Source organism: Strix aluco, chromosome 1 (genome assembly GCF_031877795.1).
Source record: "Strix aluco isolate bStrAlu1 chromosome 1, bStrAlu1.hap1, whole genome shotgun sequence".
Lineage (NCBI taxonomy): Eukaryota > Metazoa > Chordata > Aves > Strigiformes > Strigidae > Strix > Strix aluco.
Genome location: NC_133931.1, coordinates 37,969,420 through 37,993,012, shown reverse-complemented (window position 1 = coordinate 37,993,012; position 23,593 = coordinate 37,969,420). Strand labels below are relative to the sequence as shown.

Below are 23,593 nucleotides of genomic sequence, written 5' to 3'. Positions count from 1 at the left end.
GCTGTCCCGTATATGGTGCTGTGCATTTGTGAATAAAAAAAAAAAAAGTCTTTACTACTGAAAGTGATCTAGACTCCTGCATAATTGAACTCAGATTCTGAGCTGAGGCCTTTGATTTGTATGGCAGTAGGCAGCTAAGCACCACGCAGCTGCTTGCTCACTCGCTCCCCGCCTCCGCCGGTGGGATAGAGGAGAGAATTAGAAGAGTAAAAGTGAGAAAACTCGTAGGTTGTGTCAAAGACAGTTTAATAGGTAAAGCAAAAGCTGCACACAAGCAAAGCAAAATCAGGAATTCATTCACTACTTCCTACGGGCAGGCAGTTGTTCAGCCGTCTCCAAGAAAGCAGGGCTCCATCACATGTGATGGTTACTTGGAAAGACAAATGCCATAACCCCAAACATCCCTCCACTTCCTCTTTCTTCCCCCAGCTTTATATGCTGAGCATGACCAAAGGATATCCCTTTGGTCAGTTGGGGTCAGCTGTCCCAGCTGGGTCCCCTCCTTGTCCAACCCCAGCCTCCTCGCTGGTGGGGTGGGTTGAGAAGCAGAAAAGCCCTTGATGCTGTGTTAGCACTGTTCAGCAGTAATTAAAATATCCCTGTGTTATCAACACTTTTTTAATCACAAATCTAAAACATAGTCCCATACAAGCTACTATGAAGACATTTAACTATTCCAGTCAAAACCAGTACAACAATCAACAGGGGATTTTTAGGGCTAATTAGAATTGTTGAGAGACCACTTGTTTTAGTAATCTGGAAGCAATACATTGATCTGAGAAAGCCTCTCTGCTGCTTGTTAATTGTAAAATCTTGTGTAGAATGGGTAAATTTTCTTTTTTTAAATATTGTTGCCTTAGTTTAGTGATGCACTGCAATAATTTAGAACTCTCATCTAATGCAGGTTTGATTTACAGAATCACAGAATCATCTAGGTTGGAAAAGACCTTGAAGATCACCTAGTCCAACCATTAACCTAACACTGACAGTTCCCAACTACACCATATCCCTCAGTGCTATGTCAACCTGACTCTTAAACACCTCCAGGGATGGGGACTCCACCACCTCCCTGGGCAGCCCATTCCAAAGCCTAACAACCCGTTCTGTAAAGAAATGCTTCCTAATATCCAGTCTAAACCTTCCCTGGCACAACTTGAGGCCATTACCTCTTGTCCTGTTGCTTATTACTTGGTTAAAGAGACTCATCCCCATCTCTCTGCAGCATCCTTTCAGGTAGTTGTAGAGGGCGATGAGGTCTCCCCTCAGCCTCCTCTTCTCCAGACTAAACACCCCCAGTTCCCTCAGCCGCTCCTCGTACGACATGTGCTCCAGACCCTTCACCAGCTTCGTTGCCCTTCTCTGGACACGCTCGAGTAATTCAATGTCCTTTTTGTAGTGAGGGGCCCAAAACTGAACACAGTAATCGAGGTGCAGCCTCACCAGTGCCGAGTACAGGGGCAAAATCCCTTCCCTGTCCCTGCTGGCCACGCTATTTCTGATACAAGCCAGGATACCATTGGCCTTCTTGGCCACCTGGGCACACTGATGGCTCATGTTCAACCAGCTGTCAATCAACACCCCCAGGTCCCTCTCTGACTGGCAGCTCTCCAGCCACTCCTCCCCAAGCCTGTAGCGCTGCTGGGGGTTGTTGTGGCTTAAGTGCAGCACTCGGCATTTGGCCTTATTGACACTCCTACAGTTTTATGAAGGCCTTCTACAACAGTGATCCCTAGGAAATATGCGGCAAAAATGCAGCTTGTGTTTGTGTAACTGAGTCTATAAATCTCTAAAGATTTTTCTACATTTGGGCATTTATGTTTTCTCAGCTGAGTTATCTAATCAAATCTATTTAGGGAGTCAAGGTTTATTCTTTCTACTTTGTTTGTCATACCATTAGACCTTTGTGTTATATTTTTATTATTATTGTGTAGAAACAGTTTTGCTGTCATAAAAGAACAAACAGGAAAAAAACCTGGTGAGGATTTGTTGAGGTTCTTCCACCTCTGAGGGATATTTGACTTGAAGTGAGACTCAAATGAATGGGTTTCATGATTAACGTATGTGACCTCAAAAGTTTGATCCAACAGTTTAGATAATCATAGGATAAACTTCAGTTGCAAGGAACCATTGGAAGTCATGTAGTACAATCCTCATCTCAGACCAGGGTTAACTTCACAGTTAGATCAGGTTGGTCAGGCCTTATCTGGTTGAGTTTTGAAAGGATGGAGAATCCACAGTTCCTCTGGGCAACCTGTTCCACTGCTTTAACTGCTTGCTCTGAACTTCTTCACCTCTGTATCCCATCAGGATTTCCTTTGCTGCAACTTGTGACCATTGGTTCTTTGAAAACCATGATTCTGGCATCTCTGTAACCACCCATTAGGTAGAGACTGCAATTACTAGTTCCTCCTGCCTCCTTAACCTTCCTTTTCCAGGCTGAATAAGCCCAGCTCTGCCAGCTGCTTCTTTATGAGCTCAAATGCCTTAACCTTCTCAGTAGCCATCCTCTGCACTTTCTCCAACTTGTTAGTATCCTTGGGGGTGGGGGGAAACTGAGCATACACACCGGAACCTGAATACTGAATAAATACTAAGCAGAGGAGAAGGATCACTTCCCTTGACCTGCTGATGACACTTCTGCTAATGCAGCCCAGGCTGTGGTTGGCCGTCATCACTGCAAGGGTGCTCTGCTCAGTCATGTTGTCCGCCACTAACCCAGGCCTTTTTCTGCAAAACTGCTTTCTAGATGGTCGGTGCCCGACCTGTACTGGTACGTGACATTATTCTGGCTCAAAGGCAGAATTTTGCATTTGTTGATCTTCATGAGATTTTTGTCAGCATATTTCTCCAGTTTGTCAAGACTTCTCTGAGTGGCAGTCATAGCCTCTAGTATACTGATCCCTCTTCCCAGTTTGGTGTCATTTGCATCTTTAATTTATTTTTCATTATAGTTTGTAAAATATGAGTTACTATTATCTTTATTCCACTGATGAAAGATGAGGGCACATAAATACTACAGAATTTATCCAAACCCATGTTGTTTGCTAGAGCTGTGTATTGAACACTGGTCCAGTGTGTCATAGTGCTGTTTTTTATCCACAAAACTATCCTTTCTCATAGTGATATCTCCTGGATGCAGAGAAGCAGATTAAGAAATGGTCAGGTTAAAAGGTTGTGCTCGTAGGTAAGAAGTATTACAGACTTGCCTGAATCTGGATAAAGATATCAAGTCTCTTGGTGAGGTATAAAGTTCAAAGTGTTTTGATTCTTTGCACCGCTGAATCTGAAGGTCAAATTGGAGTTTGTAAAAAAGCCTGTCCAGGATTGATAGCCATTCCTCTGAAAAACATTAGATAAGTGGAAGAGTATGTTTTTTTTCCCTCGAGGAAAAAAAAGAAAACCCCAAACCAAAACCCATAGCTTTTAAGCCCTCCTTGAAGTATTTTTCTTGCTCACCTCCTACCTTTTCTCCAGTACCTGTTTAGGGGTTGTTTGAAGAAATACAAAACCAAGTTTTTGCTCAGTGTGATTTGTTTATATTCAGATCTTTTAATATTTTTTTTCCATTAAACAGAATGAGATGGACAGGAATAAAAAACCTATTGCTGTTACCAGGCATCAGCCAGAACTACATACAGAAGTACAGCCCTGTAATACAGGTGCAGAACCTCCAAAGAAGGATGCCTTTACTTCTACAGAAGGTTATGAAGAGCTGCTAAATAAGAGATGGCTGGAGGAAGACAGGTATTATAGGTTAGATGATGAGGTTGAATTAAGAAGTCGACTATTAAATAAAAGACTTGATGAAGATTTGGATGTTCCCAATCGAAGACATCGTGGATTTGCTAGCCAATCTGTAATTCCTATTAGGAAGCATCACAGACTTGATGAGGATCGTGATTTTGGTAGAAGATACTACAGAATGGACTATGATCCTGAGATAAGTGAAGAAATGGACCCTAGATTTAGATGTGAAAGCACTTATGACAGAAAAACTCCCCGGGTTTTTTATGCTGAAAGGTATTCTTAATTCCGTTTTCTCCTTTATTTCTGTAGTGCGTGTTGACAGCCATGGTTTGCTCTCATTGAAAATTAGACAAGATTCCCATGTGAAAGCAGGATATTTGTACTTACAAAGGAACTAAAAATAGTTTTTTAGGAAAAATACTTAAAAATTGGACCAGTCCCTAAGACTACCCTAAGACTATACATCATACATTAGGGAGCAGAGGGTGTTTTACGTAAATCATTGAGGAGGAAAACTGATATTATGTACTGTTCATTATTAAATAGTCTTTACTGTGTTGACTGATAAATCAGTTTGATTACTTTGACATAAATTGTTAATCTTTCTCTTCTAGATCACTCATTTAAAAGGAGAAAAAAAAAAAGAGAAAAAGCATAACTTTCCCAGTCATTCTGGGTTTGCAGTCTGGCCACCTTTGGTTATTCCATTGCAAGAACTGGTTGCTTTCAAAAACAGATGGGTTGTGATAAGAAATAGTACCAACCTTGGAAAAGATATGTTTTATACAGCTAAATTCAAATGAAATAAAGCAATAATGTTTCTTGTAAATTAGTTTTAAAAAGGTGCTTGAAGAGTGTTCATTTGTTCACTTTACAGATTGTGGGAACATCAGTGTTGTAGATGCTTGACTTTTTTTTTTTTTTTTTTACCCTTTGTGTTAAGCCTGTTGCCAGAATTACTTTCCTGCAGTTTCCTTGCTTCAGTGAAGGAAACACTGCAGTCTTTCCCTTGTTAGGCAAAATAACCACTTTTTTTTTTCTAGAATTAACACTTCTAGAAAAAACAGAAAGCAAATGGTACCACTCTCAGAAGTGTTAAATATTACAATCATGCTTTACTGTTAATTGCTGGTGGACTGGTTAAATGATCTTTTGAGTCATTGTTTACAGGGATTATTTTCTGGATAGTACTGCAAAGTAATAATGGGGAAATACAAACCCTAAAATGCTCTTCTACTGCAAAAGCGTTTTCTAAATTGAATGAAGTCATGCTTCTTTTCCAGTTTCCAATGCCAATTGAGTCAAAATAACTTCCCTACAAAAATAGTTTTTATTATCCTTTCTCAGATTTTTTTAAAAAAATCATAAAGGAATTAAGTAACTATGGAGAAAATGAAATATCTGGAAGCATTTGGGAGATGCAGACTAAATAGATTATTTCAGAGTTTCGGACTGTATGTTCAGCTGTCCTTTTAAAAGCATGTATTTATTCACACAATGTTTCTGAAGAAGACTAGCAAATGGAAACTGGTTAAATAGCAGGAGCAAGATTGCCTGTTTTCTGCTGAATGAGATTTAGAGAAGAGAATGCGAAATACAAAAATTGTTCTATCCTGTAGTGTAATACTGGCAGAAATAAGCAAAAGAGGTTTTAGGCTAGGGACTTCTTGTCTTACAATTTTTCAGAAAGAAAAATACTAGAAGCTTGATGTCATGTCTAACAGATAACAAAAATATCCATATATATGAGACTAACAGCAATATTAATCCTCTATGTTAATTAACACCCAGAAAGGTGAATGTCCTCTTTTTACTATGTAGCTGTTTGCCACTGTCTAATGCAACTGGACACGGAGTCTAATATTTAAATAAAAATGACCATTTGCTAAAGCTTGAGGGTTTACTTTGTTTCTCAAAGAATATATACAGAATTATGTATGTAAAACATCAGCAAGGATGGTGTTGGAACCAACAGTAGACAGTTCCTATTGAACAGAAGTATACTAGTTCTTCGTTATTCCAGAAAACGCTGATGGTTCTTATATAAATGTCTGTGACCAGTATATCACTAGGCAATTCATTGCTTATTTGGAGACGCCTCAAACAGTTTTAGTTCATTTTCTTTTAAAAGAAAGTAGAGAAGAGAGTCTTATCTTTGTTACCGGCAAATTTCGTGCATCTTCTTAAAAGAAGTTGTGGGACCATCACCTGAATTGCCTGAACTTAAATTTGTATATAAAATTAAACTTTGATTTTTCTGCTGTGTATTTTCCACTTTGTGGAATTTTTATTGAAAATTACTTTTTTTTTTTATTAAATGTGCTTTGTACTCTAGTACTTTTTTCTCCTTTTCAAGGAGCTCCACTTAAGCTTTTATGAACTATATTCAGTCTCTCTTCAAGAAAGAGAAACACATCTATTAGTTACTGACAACTCAGCTTCTGAAGAGTTAGCATTTTTTTTGCTATATTTCAGGCAGAGTCAACTTTCCCAGAACATATTTGATTCATGGCAGAAACAAAACTCATAAAAAAGAATATGTTTATTTGCTGTACTAAAGTTTTTATGTTTTTAAATGGACTTTATTAGTTTGGAGAGGCAAATGTTTGTAACAGGACTTTTCAGAAAGGTTTCTGTTTTGACAGAGGCACAAACACTGTGGCATATTTCAGCAAGTAGAAATGGTGACAGGGAAGTGAGAGAAAGTGCAAAATGTTTTGGTTCTTATGAGCAGAATGCTTTAGTCCATCCCCAACAGCCAAGTCTGTCCTATAAACAGGATACAGCAGCTTCTTGATTGAATTGGGCCAACATGTCTGGGCCTGCTGTGCTAAACTTGCTGCTTTTTACAAAAAAGGTTGCCTCTTGAATCCCAAAGTTTGTTTCTTTGCTTCCTCCCTGCATCCTTTCATCACGCGATGGACTAGGCTTTCTATTTCCTGACTGTGTTGCAGTCTTACGTGACCAGCCTTGTAAGTAGCACATTGATCATTATCAAAAAGATGATCTTGATCGTCAGAGAAGATCATGTTCCACTAAGAGGATGGATGTCATTCTTTCATGTTATTCTTGTGGGTTGTTAAGATGCCAAATCAATGTTTAATATTCTGATTGCATCCTTTCACCTTTGATTATTGGCTTTTATTTAAATTACAGAGATGGGAAGAGTTGTGGATCTTTTTACATAAAAGAATAAGATGGGTTTTTTCTATGTTTGCCTAGTATTTTTTGTTTTTTCCTTAATAGGAAGTCCATGGCTCTGTCCAGCTCTGGAAAATACAGAACTTTCTTAGCATCTATTGGGTACTTTATTTTTCATTGAATACCTATTCTTGCCTTATTTTATCAAGATAACTTTAAGTCCTCATTAAAGACTAGTTAATTTGCAAGGCAAAAAAAGCCTGTACGTTCAACTACCCCGGATCTTTTCTGGAAAAGCTCCTCTGTGTCCATACAATTTTTGGTACCTTTGGAATTATTTGAAGTTTCAATTATATTATTTCATATGTAGATGACTCAAATTTCCTGAAGTTTTGTATTCACCATGTTACCTGTCTTTTATCTTGATCAAAAGTCACCTCTCTCTTTTAAATGGTATCAGGTGCATAGTGAAGGGTAGGTTGTCATTAAAAAAGCTTTTCATATCTGAATTAACTGTTTCATTCAGACCTGCCCAATGTTGGCTCCTGGGGATTAAGAGCAGCAAGTTCTATTTCAATTAATGCAGTATGAATACTGAATGCTCTTCAGCTCTCAGAACTCTTAACCAGGCTCAATAGGTAAAGGTTGCATGAAAGCAGGCTTGGGAATTCAAACTCCAGACAGAGAGCTGCCTTGACAAAGGCTGCTAGCGAAGTGAATTATTTCTAGAAATTTTTGTGTGATATTTTTGGAACTGGTTCTGCCATCCAGTGTGCAGTCAGGCTGAGGATCCATTTGAAACTGCTGGACCTTCCATTTGAGATCGGATGTTTTCAGGCAAGCATAGCTGAATATTTTCTATTTCTTTAAGGCCCTATCTGGATGGAATAGTAAGAGATCTACCTGCAGATTATGAAGATGAATTAAAGGAGAGAGCACGTATGCAGCAGATCTCAAGAACTGGAAATTCTAGGTGTGGTATACAGTGTTATTTTTCTGAGAATTGCACTACAAAATCATGCTGAAAGGAAAATGTTAATTTTAAATCCCTAAGGTGTTTTCTGAAATGGCTGATAGTTTTTCCTGCAGTTAGGCTATAGTAGAAGAAGAAAAACTGTTTTGTGTGAGAACAGCTGTTGAAGCTTGCATGTCAGTTTTCTTTTTGAAACAGTAGATTGCCTATTCTCCAACTGAAGACTTTTAATGCTTAGAATACCGTGGAATCCTTTTTTGATAGTAGCTTTAAAATTCCTTTTTTTCCTCTTGTCTTGGTTTTGCAAGTCCTGAAGTGATCTCAGTGGGTGAGGCAGAAGCAGAACACTTGTAAAGCCCTTACATAAACTCTTGACTGGCACCACTTAGTCTGTCAACATTGTTGAAGTGCTCAACTGAGTCAGTGTTTCTGATGGCTTCAGAAACCACAGGCAAATGAGAACTGTGAGAAACGCCTTTTTGCCAGGCGGCTTCTTCTTTTGCTTGTGATACTTCTTCGGATTTTAGGAAAGCTGTTTGTTATAAATGTATCACACAGTGATGTAAGTACATCTATCATGTTTCACATAGACTGCAAGTAAATTCTTGAGTTTGATCTTTCCATTTTCTTTTTTGTCTTTGCCAGAAATCAGGTACAAATTAGTGCTTCAGCTAATGAACAGGCCAAGTCTGCAGCTGAAATGCCATATGCTACAGGCCTTGTTCTTGGTATGTATAAAAACCTACCTAATGACACTGAGTTAACCTTTCTTTGCGTATTTTATTTTTCTTTGGGAATAATTAAAAACTAGAAAAATTAGCTTTTTCTTTGTGCTAGTTTTTTCCAAGACTGGTACATAAATATTATTTACATAGAGAAAATAAAAAACCCCAACATGTTCCTTTTCCCTGTTAATATAACAGGGCTTTCTAATTAATTTTGAAAGAGTCCAAGTTTCTTCGTAGATTTCATTAACAGTTTAAGACCCAGATACATTCTTAATTGTTTTTATGAAATGAAGTATAGGAGAAATATTAATCTCTGTATTGTTAAAGATATGACTTGGTATTGAATTTTAGTTGCAGAAATATGGAAAATGGTACTGTTCACAACCTAGTGCAAGAACAAATGATTATGATCATCTCTTACCCCTTAAATGTAGCCACAAAATTTAACAGGGAACATTATTATTGAGCATAGTAGAGAGAAATACTGTTGAAAACATAGCATACGTAGCTAAATTAAAAAAATTATAAGGCAAGAATAAAAGAACTGTAGTAATTGTTCAGATGGGAGCCTTTGAAGGCCAGCTATGTTTGAATCGTAGAAAAACTGACTAACAGTAATCAGAGTTATTTCTATTTATTTTTACATTTGAACTTAGCTGATCTTCAGTGCTATACGTGGCAGGTCAAATTTTTGGAAATGTTCAAAGGCAGCATTAAAACAGTGCTGTTGTAATGGTCAGTCTCTGATCTGTTCAGTTGTCTCATTTCTAGTAACTTGAGTGCCAAAGTTGTGAATTTGTATTCCTAGCAATCCTGGTTAGGAGAAGAATATTGTTAGCTATGTTGTATAAAGATTAAATAAATTAAAACTTGAAGTTTTTGGAAATGAGAAGTGATTTCAGACTCCCCAAAAATCACAAACCATGAGGTTATTTTGCACATTTTAGTCATTTTACAGTGACAATACTTGACAGCACAATAATTGAATAAAAAATTCAGCCAGTCATGCATCATGGGGTTTTTTTGTTGTTTTGTTTTGGTTTAGTTTCTTTGTAGCTTTCTTCACTTTAGTGTTTGCATCTACTTCACTGAAGCTTCGTGGTAACTTTGTGTATGGTAATATCTTAGGAGTCCTTATGTCTGATAGTCATACTATATAGAAAGTTGTGATGATTTTGTTTTTTAAAACAGTAGACAACTCCACACTTATTGTGGGGCAACTACCACAAGTTTAAAGTTTTTTGGGTTCCTCAAAATCCATGTGAGATGTTATCACGGTTTCCTTTTACATATACATATCTGCCAATACTTTGCTAATTCTTGGTAGTCATGGGAACCACCCTAAAAGTGGAGCAATTTCCTTTCCCCCCTGTGGGTTTCACTCTCTTCGGTTTTAAGTTTCATTTTATCAGTGCCTCATAATTTTGGAGTGCCATAGTGTATCTTCCTTAGTCGAGCATTAGGGAAAAAATGTGAAATTTAAGTAACTTGTTTTAGTTGCTGTTTTATCACATAGCTTTGAAATTTGTAGCTTCCTGACTATACAAAAACAGGCAAGCTAGGAAAATACTAATGAAAATTTTAGTAGTTTTGATCATCATACTCCAAACAAACTCCATATGAAAACCAGGTATTAGTTTTTTTAGTCAGTAAAGATCCAGTGTTCTTATGTACGTTCCCATATCGTATACTTTGCTGTGTTTCATGTTTTAAATTGACTGAAATGCAATGGTTTTGTCCAGTACCTTTTGTGTATTTTGTGGAGCGTTTACACAAATGTGTGGTCATTTCCATTAGGTGGTCAGGACCGAGAACTTCTCCAAAGGAAAAAAGAGAAATACAGGCAAGAACTAATAGAACAGATGGCTGAGCAACAGCGAAATAAGAGACGGTAATGGAAAGTTACTATATTTTTACAAGATAATGACTGAAATTTAAAGGAATTTAATGAATTCAATGTGGTAAGAATAATTTTCATAACTAAGGAATTCCAACTAGCCTAGGTAATATTGCATCCAATTAAACTTATTGGCATGAGAGCTTTTGTTTTTAATAAATTCACCAGCTTTCAGTGGAACAAAGGAAAAGACAGATTTTTTTCATTTTTAAAAAATTATTTTTAGTTTCTTAAGGGTAAGGAAGCTGTAACTGAAGTTATCTTTTGTGCTGGTAGAAGAGTGTCTGATTACTTTGCAAAGTTGAAAATGCATCTTGTTTTGCCCTCCAATTTAGGAAAGTAATCTTTCACTTTCAAAGCACTTGACCATCTGGCTTATGCAGAATAATAAAATAATAATTTCTTGTTTACCTATTAGTAGCTGCCTGCTGAATGATAGTATGGATACATAAAAGCACACAGTGATATCAGTGAAGGGATAAGGAATTAAGTTAATATTGATGGTTTCACTGTGACGAAAAATTGTACATGCTGAACAAGACTAGCCGTGAAATTACAATATAGTGCTTACTGCTGTACTTTTGAATCATTCATTTCAGTATGTTTGTTATAAACTTCTTGTAACATGAATAAAGATCACTTTTAAAGAAATGTTCTGAAAGATTCTAATAAAAAGCAATATGCTGGTTTGTCCTTTGATAGTAGTTGCATTTTTATTAGGTGGAATAGATGGTAGCCAGATACTTCTTGAGAGTTCTGTTTATTTACAAATAATATATAGTATCCTTCTTCCCTGACTCCAGAAGAAATTAAGTGGAATTATGTCTTCTGTTATCCTGTGTTTTCAGAGTTATTTTAACTACAGTGTTGTGAGGTGTGTGCTTTGAAAGAATGAGTATATTTTTTACTGCTTTCTGATTTGATCCCCCCCCCTTTTTTTTAAAAAAAAACCCCAAAAACAGTGAGAAGGAACTTGAGCTCTCAGTTGCTGCTTCTGGAGCTCGAGACCCAGAAAAGAAGGTAAGGCACTTGGATTTTCTTTCATCTATATAGACATCTTTTTATTATGTGTACACTGTGGTTGCTCAGTCACAAAACTCTGTAGAACTTTATAGAATGATAAATGTTATATTTTTTTCTAACAGGTCATTAGCATAAAATAGAATTGAAGCCAAGGATGATAGGGCTGTAACTCATTACACATGCTTTCAGCTTAAGAGGAAAGTATTTTAATGAAAGTTATCAAACATTTTCTTTTGCTGTGACCAAGTGGAAATTTGGTACAAGCAATAGGTAGCATGGAAAAAATACTTGGTGTCTAGTGGTAGCCTGTACATGCACACATCAGCAACCTTTCTTTGGGTATGTAAAGTATGCTGCAGAAAGTTTTTGCTGTTTTTCAATTAAAAAAACCCCAAACAGTTGTTTTGCAGCCAAATTGGTATCATTGTAGCAATTTTTAATTTCAAAATTGTAATTATTTTTTAAACTATCTGTGAAGGTTTAGCCCCTGCCGGGGTCTGAGACCACGCGGCCGCTGCCCCTCCCCCACAAAGGGAGTGAAATACAAAGCCCCGAGACTGAGGTGAGGAAAGGTTTAATACAGCAGAGCAACAGCAACACAACAAATAATAACAATAACAGTGATAACAATGAACAGAGCAAAGTATATACCCATACAGCAGTGAGAGAACCGGCTGCGCCAACCTACACGCTCACCGAGCTTGCGCCAGGATGTGACGTCAGCATGGTATCTGAATAACCCGGCTAGAGCTTCCCCCCCACTGCTGGGGAAACTTAACCCTATCCTGGCTAAACCAGGACACTTATCAAATGTAGTGTTCAGGATTAGAAGCATTTTTTACAGGATTTTTTTAAAACCAAGATGTTTCATATTGTGTTGCTTTTAAGACTTAATGCAGAGTTACTACTGTCTCCACTTCCTTAGTAAGGTGATTATTGTACTAAGAATTTTCATTAGTGTGTATGAAGGAGTAGATTGTCAGCACTGGTAACGTTACAGTGGACTGATTGTCACAGAACTAATATGATTTGCATGTGTGTTTGCGAAGTGCCTGAAGCTGTTGCATCCTGGGTGCAGTAGAGATCTACTGTTGGAGACATAGGATGGGTAACTTTCTCAAGCAAGAATAAACTGGTTATTAATTTAACTGGTTACCAGTTTAAGTTATCAACAGTGCTGGTTTTTGGGGGAGGCTACAACATAGGAAGGAACTTAGCCATTTCTGGAGAGTTCAGCAGAGATGAAAGGAGCTTTTATTTTCTAGAAAATTAAGATGAATGAATAGCTTTCAGATGCTATTAGTCAGCATGTGAGGCAGGAGACTGAGAATGCATGTAGATAAGTAACGAAGCTGAATCAAAATTCTTATTTCTAAATGGGGAGGGAGAACACTGACAAGTGGTCTGGCTGCATGTTCCTGCCCTCTCTGCTTAAAGCATCTGTAGTGCTTGTTTGATCCTTTTTCCAAACTGATTCAGCTTGGTTAGTGGGCAAAAATACGAATCTTTGTTGCTGCTTTAGTTGACTTGGAGAGGTCAGTTGGCTGATCGGGGATTCAGATGAAAGGGAGAGGGATGGAGTGTACAGCTGGGAGCCAGGCAGGAAAAGAACTAAAACTAGAGCAGAGCATGCCAGCTCTTTTGGCACAGCAGGTTGTAAGGCCAGTGTAAACAGTTTTGCCTAATCAAAACTGACTAGGCAGAAGCATGCTGTGCTGCAGCACTCTATGTACCGTACACATCTAAGTAAGAGACTGAAAAGTGCCTGTTGTAGGAACAAAATTATATCCAGAGCAAGTCCAGGGCATGTATAATGTTTTAAAACCATTAATTTAGCCAAAAGCCTTCAATTAAGTAGAATTGCTACATTCATTAAGCATCAGTCACTGTTAGCTTTAAATTGCCTCTTGGGGAGAGATTCTAATTAGGTGGATTTCTTGATTAATTACACGTTGGTTAAATAGCAATGCCTGATTAAGAATCTATAAATGTAGACTGTTGTATGTCGCGCTTGTTTAAAATAAAACAATCCCCAGGATGAACTGAGTACCATAGTCACATCTGAAATTAGCTACAGAGCTGAAATCTGGGGCACTTTGGGAGCACTTCACATTAAACTTGTTAGTGAGAAAGGCTGTTTTAAATGTTCTCCTACTCAAGACACTGGAATTGAAAAGACAAGTTAAAAAAAATAACCTGTAGACTGCTTTATAATTTTCAATTGCTGTAGCTCATATCTATTAACTAATTTTGTATTCACATCTAGAAATCTGAAGTTAAATGTTATAAACAAATATTCATGTCTAGTAAATTTTGAGAATTTGAATCTTAATGCTGTAGTTCATGATTGGTGAGTACTAACTGCCTTGTATATACTGTCTTGCAGCTAAGTGATGAGGAGGTAAACATTTAATATTTTGCTGAAATACTTTTATATTGTAGGGTATATGATATACGGTTTGCTGTTACATAGTTAATATTTGCTGGTATTACCTTGCTGGTATTACTTGGAATGCATGTTAATAGAAGCACTATGATGTTAGGACCCGTAAATTCAGAAACAAAATCTGTTATACAATGTATGATTTTTTTTTTTCTGGTCTTCTATTATATTGGCTCATTTAAACAAAACATTAAAATATTTATGCATAGCAGCTGGTGTAAGGGCTTTCTGGGTGTGATAGGATAGTTCTAAAACTAACTGACTTGCATGCCTTCGCACTATTTGCATGTTGCCTTTGACTTTCTGCTGAGGCTGCCAGTTATCAATAAACATTTGATACTTTTATTATAAAAAGAAAACCCCCCAAATTTTGTAATTTTTATAGTTGAAAAATTTAATAAAAAAAGGAACTTAAAATAATGATATTGCAAGGAAATGTTTATTGGAAAAAGTCTCAGTATGTGCGTGTTTTTTATTTTTACTGATCATGAGCTATTTTAATCTTGGTGCGGGGGGAGGAATTTAGGAACCTTTTCCTGTGCGTAATATGAGAATACTGTCTGTGTAGAAAACTAGCAGCTGTAGAGAACCTGTGGAAATTTTCTGGACAATAACTAGAACCATATACTTCTGAAACCTGCCGTAGAGGTTGGTTTTTGTAAATCTGTGATAAACATGATAGATTTCCATGTAGTATTAGATTTCCAGTAATTCCTTGGGAGAAAAAAATGCAATTACTGGGAATTTGAACAGCTAGTTGGGACCCAGTGAAGTGTTTAATGCAACCAAAATGGAGGTTCAGAATATTTCCTACTAATAACAAGGTAACTGTTGTGGGTTTTTTCTCTCTCTTCTTCCATTATTTTTTTTTTTTTTTTCCCCTTCTTCAGCCAAATAGATTGAAGCAGTTTGGCTTGATAGCAAGAACGTCTGAAGAGAAAGTACCTCCTGAAAAGCCTAGGGTGGCTTTCCAAACTCCAGTGCCTGTCCTTTCAGCCTCTCCACTGAATGAAGACTTTCACAGAGGGCTAGCCAGCACTCTTGGTGAAATAGCAGCTCCCAGGTGCATCACCAATCATGTTCATTTTGCATAGTAAATATGATTGTTGTTAAGCATGTTATTACTGCTAAGGCAGAGCTCAGTGGTGCTATTGATCTTTCTCCAAGGAACCAATGAAGGTAGAAATAATATTTTGACAATTAACAGAAAACGAAACTACTTTGCACTGAAATAAGCTTTTAATGTCTATTTCTTCACAGTTTATTTTGAAAATTCGGGGGGCGGGGGGGGGGCGGGACTGGATTATCTGTGAAGACAGTTCTCTCTTAGTGGGTGTTTGTGTAGAATAAGGGTTGTGCTATAGAAATGATGACCACGCCTGTAATATTGAACCGGGCTGTGAGGATGCTTGGGCGCATGCCCAGAAGAGTCTGTATAGTTAGAAGGCTGGTATGAGATGAGTTTGGCCCCTATCAGTTAAGTGATCTCCCAGAGCTAAGCTCAGGAATGCAGCGTAGGCAAGGACAGCTTCCACTAGACACTGTGTTTGAGACTAAACTGTATAGGGAGAGAGAAGGAGCTTCAGGCATGTGGCTGAAGCTGTGCTGTGCCACTTGCCCTTTGACCAGAGACTTAATCCTTGACTTGTTTTATTTACTGTTACTGATGTAACCAGTAAGTATCATTAACTTGAGCCAGTTAAAGAAGGCGTGCTTTTTTTAAGTTCATTAGATCTCTGGAGTAGTGTGGGTTCATGTACTACTCCCTAAGGGAAGGTTAATTCCCTACTGAGGCTTATTGTGTCTTGTTCCTGCATAGCACTCATGAGAGGTCTTGGGCTGAGCTAAATCTAGAATTTCCCCATATTAAATTCTCTCTCTTTTCAAAAAAATTTCTTTCTTCTTTTAATGATCTCTTTTCAGTTGTACAACAAACCAAAAATTTGGTTTTCTTCTTTAAGGCTTGCACCAATGCCACCACCTCCACCTCCAGTTTTGACAGACAACTATAGAACGCCTTACGATGATGCATATTACTTCTACGGGGCAAGGAATCCTTTGGATCCCAATCTTGCATATTGTAAGTTGATGATTTTAGGTGGATTGGTTGTTAGAGTGATTCAGATGACTGCTTTTAATCTAGTTAAATGATGAATAATGTAGAACTAGTAAAAGCAATTTAAACCTATTTCTTAGACATGCATTGAATGAAAAGTAGGGGTTTTTTCAATAGTGGTTTTGAATGAAGTGGTTTTCTCCAACAGCAAAAGGTGCTATGGCTTCCAGAAATCTTATTCATTGCTTGAATAAGCTCTAGTCTCAGCTACTTTGCCATTACTCCTCCCAGTTAATTTTCTTTATAGTTTTGATAATCAAAACATTATTTTCTAAAATTGCTAAAATCATAATGTCATTGATTACATATTTAGGTGGTGTTACAATTTCAGATATAATTTGCAATATTTTTAAAGGAACTGTAGGAAGTAATCAAACATTTTATTTTAAGAACTTTTTTTTTAAGCTACCCTTTGACTGCTTCATGATGATTTCATGAGTGAAACAACTGTTATGTGTGTGAGGAGAGACTGGATTGTGTGGTGTTTGTTTAGGTTTTTATTTAGGGGAAAAACCAGAAACACTTTTTGAAATTTGTTCTGCTACTCTCATAGAAAAGTTAAAATAAAAGAGAAAAAACCCTTACAATAATAACTGTTTTGCTGGTTGATTTGAATGAGATTTGTATCTACTGGGGAATTTCAGGAATGCTAGGAATTTAAGAGCACACATTTTTAGATTTTTTTTTTTTTCTCCAGTGTAAATTTCTCCCTATCTTGAAATATAATAGCTTATGGTTTGCAAGAGATTTTTTTTTTCTGTTTTTTAAGTTCCAGGCACCTTTTTCTACCTTTTCTTTGTAAGATTATTTTCAGATCACAGTTTTAACTCACAGAAGTTTTGGGTTTTTTTTGGAGTTTGTTTGGTGTGTGTTTTGTTTTTTTTTTTTTTTCTTTTTGTGTTTTATTTTGGTGTTTGTTGTTTGTTTGTTTTTTTAATCCTTGTATCAATATAACCTCTAGGGTAAAATGGCTTACAGTTTAGAGTATTAAAGAAACTAATACTTAAAATTCACATTCAAGAGTTAGGTTGTCTTAAAGCTTGTTGTCACAAACTGGCATGTTGCTAGTGCTTAAAATCTGAAAGTGTGAAATTGTTTTAGAGATGCATCTCTTACTATCTTGAACACAAGCAGTAGTATGCACAGTAATTTCAAGCCCTGCTGTGGCAGAGTGCTACAGGTCCTATTTCAGTAAGAGTACAGATGCCAGATGTACTGCATTTCTGCAGGAGGCAGTGGAGCTCTCCTCACAGCAGAGGACACATTTGGAAAGCATGAGGCCAAGTGTTACATTGAGAGTTAATTTATTTTTGTTAGTTGATTGTAGAATATGTTAATGAAGACATTTGTAAATTTTAAAGGGATTTTTGAATTTAAGAAATAGATTTGTACCTTGGCATTGTATTTTCTTGCTTTAGAGGGCAGTAAGGATTAGCTAAGTTTGTTATAGAAGTTGAGACTCTGGTTTGTTATTCTGCAGTCACAGAGTTTGAGCAGTGAGCTCTGTTAAGCTTTTTTAAGTAATGGCAAACGTTTATATCTGAGCATTCAGAATTTAAAATAGCAATTTTTTTACTGTGTAGATGGTACAGGTATGATGGGAATGCAACCCACACCTAATCTGGATCCTCCTTTAGGCCAAGCCCTGGGAGAGCAATCAGTGTAAGTAATACCTGTATTCATATTCTTAGTTTGTATTTCTCTGTATTGATACATACACTTTTCATGGTGGGAGTATTTTGCTGACGACATATGCTTTTGAAATAAAGTGTGTTAAAGGCAACTCTTCAAACTTCTAATTAAGAATTTCTATCTAAATAATAATTTAGTGAAGTCTATTTTTGTATGGATTTATGAAAATGTTTGAGATTATAAACTGCCAGGCTGTGGAACACAACAGTTCTTACAGGGATTATTTTGGTTTTAAATTTTTTTTAAAACACCACCCCCACCCCAGACCCTATGATGTTTTCCTTTTATATGTGTGGTTTTCTAATACAGAAGTAACACTGGACAGAGGAATACAGGAGACAGACAAAGAAGCATAGGAGTATTTTCTGAAGAAAAACCAAAGTCTTCCAAAGAGGCAATATTATCTTATCAACAAGAATTACAACAGCAGGTACTGAGTGATAAAGCTTTGGATGCTTTCTTCTTTTACTTTTTAACGTATCGTTGTAACTGTAGTACTCTTTCAAACATATTGATTTAGTTTACAAGTAAAAAACTTTCTTAACTCTCCCTCCCTTATCACTTCCTTCCTCCCATTCCTCTGATCCTGCTTTAGCTTATTTTAGCTCTTCAGGTGGACAGTAAGCTCTTCAGGTTTTTTTTTTGTCAGAGAGAATGTTAAGACCGACAGAAAACAGATTAATAGATTAGTTCCAGGCATGGTGTTTTATATAATTATTTTCATAAGCATAAGAACCTGTATCTTAAAACAATGAGTTCTGTTGCTCTGGTATTCCTATTGAAAGATTGCTTTTGAGCATTATTGCTGTAATTACTAGAAACACTCCAATTTCAGTAAGTTCTTCGTGATCATTTGGATACTAATTCAAAAGCCTTCCTAATGTTTACTTCCAGTGTGCTTGTAGGCCGTGTCTTACCTCTTTTCAGCTTCCTTTTTGATAGACTAGACAAATTTCTTGAGTCTTCAGTCTTCCGCTAGACATCCTAGTTCCCTACTCATTTTTGTGGCCTTTTGCTGCTGCACCTTGTGGGAGTTTATATTTATAAAATGTATTTGACCATGATAAGACATGTTATTTCAGAAGAGATTTTGCTAGAGCCCAGTTCAATGTCACTAACATTTTCTTATCTTATTCTTCTTTATGTATTTCTTCAGCAGAGGTAAATAATTGCTACAAAAATATTCTAGTTCTAATTAGGATTGTGCATAGGGATAAAGGAGAGGCTGCCAATCAAGGTCAAATTAAGCATAAAATAAACATTTAGGAATAGTGTCTGATATTGCATTTACGCTTCTCTGAAGGGATTTTCTCACTATAGTCTTAAGTAAATTTTATCCTGCCACAATCTGACATAAAGGTCTAATAAACGTGGCATGATACAGTCTTTCAAAGTTACGCTGCTTGTGGTTGAAAGTGAACAGAAGGTATTCTGCTTTTTTCCTATAGACAAACCTGACTGACCATTTGTGTTGACTCATTATCTCTCTTATGAAATTGTCTGACTACTTGATAAAGGGAAATGTTTATCTAATGCACAGAAGAAACAAACTTAAGAAAAAATACATTAATATATTTCAGCTACATAAATAGTAGGTAATGTTTTAAAAGCTTTGAATAGAAGATGGACTTTTTCTAACAGCTGTTCTCTTTATAAATGCTACATTAAGTTATTAGGAGACTTAGTTGTATAAATCTAACCTGATTTTGAAGAAAAGGAAGAACAAACCATATGAACAGGTCTGCATTATTTGCATACATCATCATGTATTACTGCAGAAAACTATTTCATAAGTGGTTATAGAATTGTGTAGCATTATATTAAGGCATTTATTGTTAGGAGTCTTTCTTTATCTCATGTCATCTCTAGTCTAAGTTGGTTAAACAAAATATACCAGGTTGATAGAAGCAAGTGCTGTAGTATTGTCGAATTTTGTCTGTTTAGTTTTCAGGCAGTATAAACTTCTGTATGAAAGATCCAAAGATATGGGACTTGTGATCTACTGCATGTGTCAGATGTGAACATTTCTGGAACTTGGAAGTCTTATAATGTGTATCTGTATGTTTCTCTGTGAGTGTGCATGTTTTGACAACAGTATTCAATGCACTGTCTGCCATATAGGCAATGGAGTGTTTGTGATTTACTTGATATAGATGGGGGAATAAGTAATGATAGCATTCAGCTTGCTCCATTAACTTTTTATTAAAATTATACTTAATGTGATTTTTTTATGTAACTGACTTTGGTTGGTTTGTTTGTAGATAAGAGAGAGAGAGGAACGACGCAGACAAGAGAAAGAGGAGAAGGAGCGCTATGAAGCCAAGTTAGAAGCAGAAATGAGGAATTACAACCCCTGGGGAAAAGGTGGTGGTGGTGCTCCTCTCAGAGATGCAAAAGGAAATCTGATAAGTATGTTTGCCAAAACTATGGGTTGTCTTTCCAAGATTGATGTTTTCATGCTCTTGAAAGGGCTCTATTCAGATATGTTATTCCTTGTTTTGTAACACTGGTAGCCCTTTATTGACAAATAGATGTACTTGTTTCGAGCAGATGCACTCTAGGAATATTTGAGTAAAATTATTTTGATTTCTATAGAATCATTCAAAGAGTACAATTTGAACAAAATGGGAAAACCATGTCGACCATAAGTGAAGATACAGTGCAATGGTAAAGGGAGAAGGAGGAAAACAAGCTGTTAGAATCATCTGCAATACAAATCTGCTAAAGACTGTTGTGAAGACTTTTATTTAAACATTTTCCAGGAACAGGGTTGGTTTTATTGTTTTTCTTATTTTTAAAAATAACTTCTAGGCTTAGAAAGCTCTACTTGTGACATGGAAAATGGAAGCATGTTTGAATAAATATATAAAGCTAAGTGGAATATTTAAATTTCCCCAAGTAACACTGCTGGTAAATGGCTATATAAATAGAAGTCAGCACTAATGTTTTTTAAGGTTTATTTTTTTCCAAGTGCTATATTATACAAGATGGGAGTGGTTAGCTGGGAGATAGCTATGATCTCAGCAAGTTGTTCATCACCCCTCCAGTAACACAGAATCACAAAATCATCTAGGTTGGAAAAGACCTTGAAGATCATCTAGTCCAACCATTAACCTAACATTGACAGTTCCCAACTAGACCATATCCCTCAGCGCTTTGTCAGCCCGACTCTTAAACACCTCCAGGGATGGGGACTCCACCACCTCCCTGGGCAGCCCATTCCAAAGCCTAACAACCCGTTCTGTAAAGAAATGCTTCCTAATATCCAGTCTAAACCTTCCCTGGCGCAACTTGAGGCCATTCCCTCTTGTCCTGTCGCTTGTTACTTGGTTAAAGAAACTCATCCCCAGCTCTCTGCAACCTCCTTTCAGACAGCTGTAGAGGGCGATGAGGTCTCCCCTCAGCCTCCTCTTCTCCAGACTAAACACCCCCAGTTCCCTCAGCCGCTCCTCGTACAACATGTGCTCCAGACCCTTCACCAGCTTCGTTGCCCTTCTCTGGACACGCCTGAGTAATTCAATGTCCTTTTTGTATGAGGGGCCCAAAACTGAACACAGTAATCGAGGTGCGGCCTCACCAGTGCCGAGTACAGGGTAAGATCCCTTCCCTGTCCCTGCTGGCCACGCTATTTCTGATACGAGCAAAGATAGACATAGGATTAAAATTCAAATTCCTGATCCTGGTTCCTAGCGAACCCTACAGGAATAGTTCATATAAAATAAAAATAGTACTCAGTATGCACAATTAGATTTATATATTTCAAAATCTTGGCCTCTGCTAGCTCTCTTCATTCTTGCCTTTAGCAGCTGAGTGAGTGGGTCTTACAATTTTATAAGTATTTGTCGTGGTTTAACCCCAGCTGGCAACTAAGCCCCACACAGCCGCTCACTCGCTCCCCCGCAGTGGGATGGGAAAGAGAATCAGAAGAGTAAAAGTGAGAAAACTTGTGGGTTGAGATAAAGGCAGTTTAATAAGTAAAGCAAAAACCATGCATGCAAGCAAAGCAAAACAAGGAATTCATTCACCACTTCCCATCGGCAGGCAGGAGTTCACCCATCTCCAGGAAAGCAGGGCTTCACCATGCATAATGGTTACTTGGGAAGACAAATGCCATCACTCCAAATGACCCCTGCTTCCTCCTCCTTCCCCCAGCTTTATATGCTGAGCATGGTGTCATATGGTCTGGGATATCCCTTTGGTCAGTTGGGGTCAGCTGTCCCAGCTGTGTCCCTTCCCAACTTCTTGTGTGCCCCCAGCCTGCTCCCTGGTGGCGTGGGGTGAGAAGTGGAAAAGACCTTGTCTCTGTGTAAGCACTGCTCAGCAGTAACAAAAACATCCCTGTGTTAGCAACACTGTTTCCAGCACAAATCCAAAACATAGCCCCATATTAGCTACTGTGAAGAAAATTAACTCTGTCCCAGCCAAAACCAGCACACTATTGATTTCTAAGGTAAAACAAATTGATTTTCTTGTTACTGGAAGATGATGTTGAATTCTGATTAGATTTTTAAAATATGTCTCCTGGTAATAAACTATAAGAATTTTCAAAGCATGGAACACTTACTGGATAACAGTTTATATATAAAGAATTAGTTTCAGATTTATGACACCTGAGTGACATATGGCTAAATTCATAGTGTAGTTTGAGGGTAGGGGGTAAAGTTTAAATGCTTTTTAAATACTGTGTGCCCAAATAATAAGTTTAGAAACTTGTGTTGAGGATGAAAGCTAGTGTTTATCCCCAGAGCATATAGAAGTGTTCACTAGCACTGCATTTAAGTGTCTGGCTTCTTTCTCTAGGCTTTACAGTGGTGTGAGTAGAGTGTGTCAGAGGAAAATGTAGGTCTCTCATATTAGCCTGAGCTCTGCATGTACCTGCTGAGAAGCTTATCTTGGTCCGTAAATGAGGAACCAAGAGAAAGAAGTTTCTTAGCCTGTTTTCCTGAATTACACATGTAAAGTTATTTTTCCCACCAGTTTAGCACCATGATGGATAAGCTATGAGTCAAATGTCATGAAACATAACATGCTTTCTGCCATGTCTCTCTCTTATGCAGTGTGATTTGTCTTTTTATCCTCTTGAAAATGTCTGTAAATAGCTTTTGAGACTCTGATGTACGCAAAGGCTGCTTTACAGAGAGGGATGTAATTTAAAGTTCTTGGAATCTGTGTGCTTAAATGACTACAGTAATTCATAATTATCAGAAACACTATTTTAAAAGATAATCTGAAAACTGTAGTACTTTCTTGTTTTGATACGAGCCTTCTAGATATAGTATGGTAACACTTCAAAATCAGCTGAAATTAACATCTTTGATCAGGATTTTTATGGCAACTGAGAGGCTCCATGCAAGTTTTGGTGAAAATGTTGGATGACATTGTTTTGCTTACATACAGAAATCTGCACCTGGATTATTACTAAAGACATGAAGAGCAAAATACACTTTAATGGTTCAGTTGTGCTTATTGCCCTTCGCAGTAACCAATTAGAGATTCAGTACTTAAAATATCAGTACTAAACTCAAAAGTATTTTACAGCTTTAAGGAAATAGAAGAAGGGGTGGTTTCTAAATACATGCTTGTCAACACAGAGACTTGTCAGTCATTTTTGTCTTGGAGCTCTTTATCTTTCAATTTCATAGCATTTCTGGGCTGGAGAGAGGGGAGGTTTGCTGTGAAGAATCACTCCTGGCTAAAGAAAACCAACAACATAAATTTTTAATCAGTGAATTCCTAATGACTGTTATTTCACCTATAGCTTCTATGTTCTTGTCTTTGCTGAAACTTTTTGTTCCCATAGGTGGTATGCCCAGGAAAAGTGGAGTCTGCTCAA

The 23,593-nt window shown here is 37.2% G+C and overlaps 1 protein-coding gene across 15 annotated transcripts in view; it reads left to right on the top strand.

The window, feature by feature from the left end:
• Positions 1–23,593, top strand: part of CSPP1 (centrosome and spindle pole associated protein 1) — a 67,615-nt gene that overhangs the window by 17,825 nt on the left and 26,197 nt on the right. For 14 of the 15 annotated variants that reach the window (XM_074817806.1, XM_074817781.1, XM_074817799.1 and 11 more), the window contains 10 exons: positions 3,575–4,020; positions 7,760–7,861; positions 8,507–8,589; positions 10,387–10,480; positions 11,449–11,506; positions 14,843–15,015; positions 15,914–16,032; positions 17,652–17,730; positions 18,070–18,190; positions 20,022–20,169. In XM_074817806.1, coding sequence (XP_074673907.1) covers positions 3,575–4,020; positions 7,760–7,861; positions 8,507–8,589; positions 10,387–10,480; positions 11,449–11,506; positions 14,843–15,015; positions 15,914–16,032; positions 17,652–17,730; positions 18,070–18,190; positions 20,022–20,169 — 1,423 coding nt within the window. The remainder of the gene's footprint in view (positions 1–3,574; positions 4,021–7,759; positions 7,862–8,506; positions 8,590–10,386; positions 10,481–11,448; positions 11,507–14,842; positions 15,016–15,913; positions 16,033–17,651; positions 17,731–18,069; positions 18,191–20,021; positions 20,170–23,593) is intronic. The other variant, XM_074817790.1, reaches the window with a different exon arrangement.